General features: G+C 40.3%; 1 protein-coding gene across 2 annotated transcripts in view; it reads left to right on the top strand.

The window, feature by feature from the left end:
• LOC135091082 (polypeptide N-acetylgalactosaminyltransferase 2-like) overlaps positions 1-7,500 on the top strand; it is a 65,252-nt gene that overhangs the window by 27,791 nt on the left and 29,961 nt on the right. For both annotated transcript variants that reach the window (XM_063988447.1, XM_063988448.1), the window contains one exon: positions 6,663-6,922. In XM_063988447.1, the coding sequence (XP_063844517.1) occupies positions 6,663-6,922 (260 nt within the window). The remainder of the gene's footprint in view (positions 1-6,662; positions 6,923-7,500) is intronic.

Here is a 7,500-nt window from a genome sequence, read left to right as displayed (position 1 = left end):
ACACATATACATACATAAACGCATACACAGATATACAGTCATCAAATTAAGTTCTATTCAGTTTATTTTCTCGTTTATTTGTTTATATATTATTTTTTTTCATTCCCATACATTCATATATACGCATACATACGGTATACACACACACACACACACACACACACACACACACACACACACACACACACACACACACACACACACACACACACACACACACACACACACACACATACACAGTCATCACATTAATTTCTATTCAATTAATTTTGTCGTATATTTTTCTCATTTTTACATACAGATACATTCATACCTACATGCATACGTATCCATACATACATATATGCATACATACGTACATACATACATACATACATACTTGGTTAGTCATCAAATCAGTTCTTTCTTTTTTCTTTTTTATCTCCTTTTATCGCATGACTTCTCATGGACACACACACACACACAGAGAGAGAGAGAGAGAGAGAGAGAGAGAGAGAGAGAGAGAGAGAGAGAGAGAGAGAGAGAGAGAGAGACATGCAAGTAAGCTATTTCAGTGAATAAAACTTACAACTCTGCAATTTGGAACATATGTTATATTTACTCACCCATCACCTACTCTCTCTCTCTCTCTCTCTCTCTCTCTCTCTCTCTCTCTCTCTCTCTCTCTCTCTCTCTGATCCTCTTCTATCCTTCAACATTGCGATCTGATCCTACGTTAAGAGGTTTCGATCCCTTTAAAGGCCTGGTGTGATGGAGGAAGGGTGTTTTGTAGGCCAGAGGGGAATCCAAACCTATTTCAGGGCAAGGGAAGGTGATAGGAGAGCAGGAAGGAGGGTCTGATAGTGATGATGGTAACTGTGTTGGTTACATTGGTGGTAGTGTGACTCTCTCTCTCTCTCTCTCTCTCTCTCTCTCTCTCTCTCTCTCTCTCTCTCTCTCTCTCTCTCTCTCTCTCTCTCTCTTTGTTGGACGTGTTTTTTCGTTCTCCTGTGTGTGTGTGTGTGTGTGTGTGTGTGTGTGTGTGTGTGTGTGTTTGGTGGTGATAATACTAGTAACATTGGTGTTAAGAAGACAGACAGTACACACACACACACACACACACACACACACACACACACACACACACACACACACAAACACACAAATCTCCACTCCCTCTCTCTCGTCACGGTCTCCTATTAAACCTCGGGGATAGAGGACACAGAAATGGTAGCCCGTCGCAGAGCCATTAACACAGTGCTCAGTCAAGATCAGGATTAGTCAGCCTTGTCTCAGTGATGTGCCCGTTGTTGTGGCGACAGTAACTTCATGTCTCACGTTCCTCTAATGGTCTCTTTTATTCATTTTATGTTTTTTTTTATTGTTTTTTTTTATTTGTTTAGTGTCATGCTGCTTTGTTTTAGTTTTTTTTTTTTTTTTTTTTTTAGAAGTGATTTTTCTTTTTATTTCTTATCGTTGTTTTCGTTTTGCTTCGTACTTGCTGATTCATTATCATATATATATATATATATTTTTTTTTCCGCTAATGAGAACACGTATTACTTCATGAAATATTGTTAAAAGAGAAGATTTTTTTTTCCTTTATTCTTTTTCCACATTTTTGTCACTCTTTTATACAGTGATGGGAAGAAGAGAAGAATCTTTGTCACATTAATTTGCACATTTTTTCCATATTAACTGTTTGCTAAGGAGAAACTTTTTTTTTTTTTTATATTCACGTTTTTCTCTCTCGCTAATAAAAAAAAAACCACTTGTTACCTTCTTAGACACACAGATAATTAAAGAGATGCTTGTTCACATTAATTTTCCTCGTTAGTGAGTACACGCAGTGATTCCAGGAAACAAAAGGTAAAGGAATTGTTTTCACCTTTCTTCCTCCTTTGCCGCTGAACACGACAGGCTTCCCACACACCATTAATAAAGAAGAAGTGTTGGTTTTCACTCATGTATCTTACTCTTTTGGTAATGAGGACACGACAAACATCCAAAGAAACGCTCATCCCGGAGAAAAGTTAGTTATTTTTTCACTAACCTTTCTCCTTCGCTAATAAGAACACGGCAGACGTCTCAGAAAACAGTAGTAGAGAAGGAAAGGTATTATTTCATGTTTTTACCGGTGAGAACGCCAGTAACTTCATGACTGGTAGGTAAAAGTTGAATTAATAAAGCACACACATACACACATACATACATTTGCTGTTTTGCCAGTCACCATCAGTAATAGTGAGAAACACATTTATTACCCCTTGACTAATGAAAAAAAAGTAAACTGAAAAGAATATTTGAGTGAATAGTAATGATAATAAAGTACACGTCATTTTTTTTTTTTTCATTGTTACCAATCACCACCAATAAGAAATAATATTAATAAAACACATTTTTCCCCCAAGTAACAAAAAAAAAACACGAGTCACTTAAAAGCAAACACGACTAGCAAAGAATAATAATAATCAAACAAGCGTGTATATATATTTTGCCCGTTAAATAAAAACACAAGTTACCCACAAAAATTACCATTAATAAAGAACAAGGATAAGAAAGCAGCCATTTTCATCCCATTACTAATAAAAACATCAACAATAACAACAACAAAACACATACACACAACATTGTATCTATTTCTCCCCATAACCTCCCTATATATACTTACCTAATCTCCCCTTGTCACTGGTGCAACAGAAAACGGAGAGGGAAAGACAAGAAGAGCTCAGACAAAATCAAAGAAGGGGAAAAAAAAGGGAAAGAAAAATAATCGTGAGCTTGTTTCCCCTTCTTTTATTTTCCTGTGGCGTTACGAAAGACAGGATGCATTAGGCTTCGTGGGGGGAGAGAGGGGGAGGGGGAGAGATAAAGGTGAGTGGAGAGGAAGGGAGAAAGATGAGGGGAGAGGAGGAAGGGAGAGGAAAAAGGGTTAAAGGTAGGTGAATGGAGATAGATGAGAGAGGATGAGGGGAAAGAAAGGGAGGGGAGATAAAGGAAAATAAAGGAAAGTAGATGAAAGGAGGTGAAAAGGAGAGGAAGAAAGCAAGGTAAGGAGATGTGAGGGAAAATGATGAGGGAGAGAAAGAAAAGAAGAGAGAAAAAGGAAGAAAAATAGTAAATAAAAGAGAATTACGAGTTACGACGAGGGAAGGAGAGGGAAGACAACGAAAAGCGAAAGAAAATAAAGAAAAAAACAAGTAAACACGAGAGAGGAGACAGGGAGAGAGGCAGAGAAAGATGAGGGAAGGGAAGGCAAGGAAAAAATTTTGACTTGAGAGAAAATGGAGAGGAAAGTGAGTGAGGAGAGAGGAGGGGAGAGAGATGAGATGAGAGTAATGGAAGGTCAAGAAAGGTGACCAAAGTTGAGAAAGGTCATAGTGAAAGTTTGGGAGAGAGAGAGAGAGAGAGAGAGAGAGAGAGAGAGAGAGAGAGAGAGAGAGAGAGAGAGAGGGGGGGTGGTGAATGAAAGTGAAAGAGGAAGATGACAGGGTGTGATAATTTGTCTCTCATCATCATCATCATCACCATCATCATCATCATCATCATCATCATCATCATCTTTTCTCTCTCTAATTTTGTTCTTTTTCTTATTGTTATTTTTTTTCGTTTTATGTTAGTATGTCTATTTTTTTTATTTTTGCTTTTATTCTCTCTCTCTCTCTCTCTCTCTCTCTCTCTCTCTCTCTCTCTCTCTCTCTCTCTCTCTCTCTCTCTCTCTCTCTCTCTCTCTCTCTCTCTCTTTTACATGTTTCTCATTTTCTATTCCGTGCATGCTATTTACCTCCTCCTCCTCCTCCTCCTCCTCCTCCTCCTCCTCCTCCTCCTCCTCCTCCTCCTCCTCCTCTTTTCTTTCTTCCTTCTGTAATTATATTTCCTCTTCCATCTTCTCTTTCATGATTTCGTGGCAACATTTTCTAGCTCATTTTACTTCCTTCTCTCCTTTCTTCTCTCCCTCCTCTCCTCCTCTCCTTTCTCTTTTCCTCCGCTCTTCTCTCCTTTCCTTCCATTCCTTACAAGTTTTCTGAACAACATTTTTTCTTATTTTATTTATTTTTTTATCCATTACGCTCCTCCTCCTCCTCCTCCTCCTCCTCCTCCTCCTCCTCCTCCTCCTCCTCCTCCTCCTCCTCCTCCTCCTCCTCCTCCTCCGCCATTTCTTCCCTCGTCCTTCACTTTCCTTTCACTCTCGTAACTAAATCTTCTCTTTTTTTAGTCTCTCTCCTCTTTCTCCTCCTCCTCTTACACCTCCTCCTCTTCTTTTTCTTCTTATTTCCTTTCCTTCGTGTCTTTCTATATGGTACAAAAGAATCTCTCTCTCTCTCTCTCTCTCTCTCTCTCTCTCTCTCTCTCTCTCTCTCTCTCTCTCTCTCTCTCTCTCTCTCTCTCTCTCTCTCTCTCTCTCTCTCTCTCTCTCAAGGTGGAGAGATTATTCCAGGATTCCAATTAGGATGCGTAGGATTCCCATTCCCATTCCTCCTCCTCCTCCTCCTCCTCCTCCTCCTCCTCCTCCTCCTCCTCCTCCTCCTCTTTTCTTTCTTCTATCGCCTTTTGTTTTCGTCCTAATTACATTTTTCTTTCCTTTCTTAATCTTTCCTTTATTTCTTCTTCCTTTTTCTACTTTTTTGTGATTATTTGAAGGATTATTGCTTATTCTTTTCTTTCTTTTCCTTCCTTCATTTCTTGACACGCCTTTGTTTTCTTATTGATTCTCTGTGTAATTCTTCCTTCCTTCTTTATTTCCTCTCTTCTTTCCCTCTTTCATTACATCCTTCCTTTTTTCCTTCCTGTCTTTGTTTCCCTTCCTCTCATTCACTTCTCTCGTTTCTCCTTTATTTATTCTTTATTTATTTTTTTTGTATTATTACAGTCTTCCCTTTCTCTCCCTTCTTTATTTCTTCTTTATTTCTCTTTATTTATTTCCCTCATTCATCCTTCCTTACAGTGTCTGTTTTTCATGTTTTATTAATTTCTTCAATCTCTCTCTCTCTCTCTCTCTCTCTCTCTCTCTCTCTCTCTCTCTCTCTCTCTCTCTCTCTCTCTCTCTCTCTCTCTCTCTCTCTCTCTCTCTCTCATCGACTTTTCATGCATATTTATTATCTCATTTCCCTTCTTTCCTTCGTCGTCCATCCACTGTTCATCATCTGTTTTTTATGCCCTTCCTTCTCCTCCATCTTTTTTGTTCCCTCCTTCGTGTTTTTCTCCTTCATTTACATTTTTCTCTCCATCCTTCTTTTTTTTCTCATTCATCTTCCTTTCCTCTCCTTCGTATCTTTTTTTTTAATCTTTGCTTTCTCTCATCCTTCCATACATCCACTTTTTCTCACTTACAAATTTCCCTTCCTATCCTTTTCTTTCGTTCTATTTTCCTGCTGTTTTCCTATCGTGGCTTCCTTCTCCTCACCTGTTCATTAAGGTAAATTCTTCAAGGGGGAAGCAAAAAATAGTACTCATGATAATTAACAGCAGTAAGACTATTTAGTGTTAATAGTGTAGAAATTATTCAGTACTAGCATGTTTACGAGTGTAGAGAGAGAGAGAGAGAGAGAGAGAGAGAGAGAGAGAGAGAGAGAGAGAGAGAGAGAGAGAGAGAGAGAGAGAGAGAGAGAGAGAGAAGGAAGGAGAAAAAGGGAAGAAATAAATAAATGAGAGGAAAGGGAACATGAAGAAGGAAAATGAAGAAGAGAAGGAAAAGAAGGAAGTAAGAGGTGGAGAAAGAATAAAGAGATAGAAGAAAGAAAAATAGGAAAGGAAAAGGGAAAGAGAATCAGGAGAAGGGAACAGTGAATAAGGAAAATAGGGAAAAAATAGAAGGTTGAAAGGAAAGGGAGAGGAAGGTGAAAAAGATGGAGAAAAGAAGGAGGATAGGTAATAAAGGAAGACGGAGCCAGAGAGCGGAAGAAAAGAGGGGAGGGGGAAGAGGAGAGAGAATTGTGAAAGAGTGGAGAAAAGGAGGAAATAAGAAAAGGAAGAAGTGAAGGGAAGTTATAGTACCAACAGCAACAACCAAAGTAGCAGCAGCAGCAGTAGTAGTAGTAGTAGTAGTAGTAGTAGTAGTAGTAGTAGTAGTAGTAGTAGTAACAGAAAACAGCAATAGTAGCATTTACAGTAAGGTGTGGATAGGTGGATGGGTTGTTGGGTTAGTGGATGGATGAATGAATGGATAGATCGACGGTGGTCACTGGCTGGATGGTTGCGTGGGTAAGTGGATTGGATGGGTAAGTTGAGTGGATGAGTGGATGTGGTTGAATAAGTAGTGGATGGGTTTGTGAACCTTACATTAGTGTGTGTGGATCCACGTGGGGCCTCCACGAAGGTTGTAGTCCAGACGTCTGAGTCTAGAGACATTTTGTGGACCAAGTGGTTTGTGTACCAAGTGACTGAGCACCAAACGTCCTGAGGCCTGTCAGCACTCAGGCCGGTCTGCCTTGAGGATCACCTGACCTGAGGCCTGTGTCACCTGAGTGCCATCCGCCCCACTACCAAGTGACTAGCTCCCTTAACACACACACACACACACACACACACACACACACACACACACACCATACTGTACCATAACCTAACCTAACTTAACCTAACTGAACTTAACCCAACTTAACCTAACCTAACTTAACCTAACCTAACCTAACTTTACCTAACCCTAACTTAACCTAACCTAACCAAGCCTTCTTTTCCTGCAGGGCTCAGAAAACCTGGCACTGCGGCTCAAGGACTCCGCTGTCACCGCCCACCAAGGCACCTCCTCCAGGACAAACGGGGGGGCGGCGGAGGGGGGCTCGGGGGGCGCCGTGGTTCCCTCCCTGTTCCTGGACGAGGAGGCGTATATAGCAGCAGCCACCCTCGCCCCTGGGAAGGACGCCTACAGCAGGAATAAGTTCAACCAAGCGGAGAGTGACAAGCTGGCGTCCAATAGAGGCATTCCTGACACCCGCCACTTCATGTGAGTGCCTGCTGTGTGTGTGTGTGTGTGTGTGTGTGTGTGTGTGTGTGTGTGGTTGGCTGAGTGGGAAAGGATGGGTTGGTATCTGGGTGGCTGGTAGAGAGGGACGAGAGAAGTGTTCTTGTGTGTGTGTGTGTGGGGGGGGGTAGAAGATAGGTTTTGTTGTGTTTGAATGGGGAAAGGGGTGTTTTGGTGTGTGGATTGGTGAAAGGGTGTTTTGGTGTGTGTGTTTGAGTGGGATGTGTTTTGGTGTGTGTGGATGAAGAAAGGTTTTTTTTTTTACGTATTATTGTTATTATTATTATTATTATTATTATTATTATTATTATTATTATTTATTACTCTATTCTGTGTTTATGTTGTTTTCTGTTTGTGTACGTGTTTATGTAGGCATATTAATCTGTTCGTCTGTCTGTCTGTATCTATCTGTCTGTTTCTCTAATTGTCTGTTTTGTTTGTGTATCTATCTCTCTATCTCTCTATCCATCTATCTGTGTGTCTATTTACTTGTCTGCCTGTCTTGGTCTTAACTATCTATTTATCTATCCATCTATCAATCTGTTTGCCTGTCTGTGTCT

The sequence above is a fragment of the Scylla paramamosain genome, chromosome 36, assembly GCF_035594125.1.
Source record: "Scylla paramamosain isolate STU-SP2022 chromosome 36, ASM3559412v1, whole genome shotgun sequence".
Taxonomy (NCBI): Eukaryota; Metazoa; Arthropoda; class Malacostraca; order Decapoda; family Portunidae; genus Scylla; species Scylla paramamosain.
Note: the sequence above shows the minus strand (reverse complement) of the source record. Positions and strands in the feature narration are given on the sequence as shown.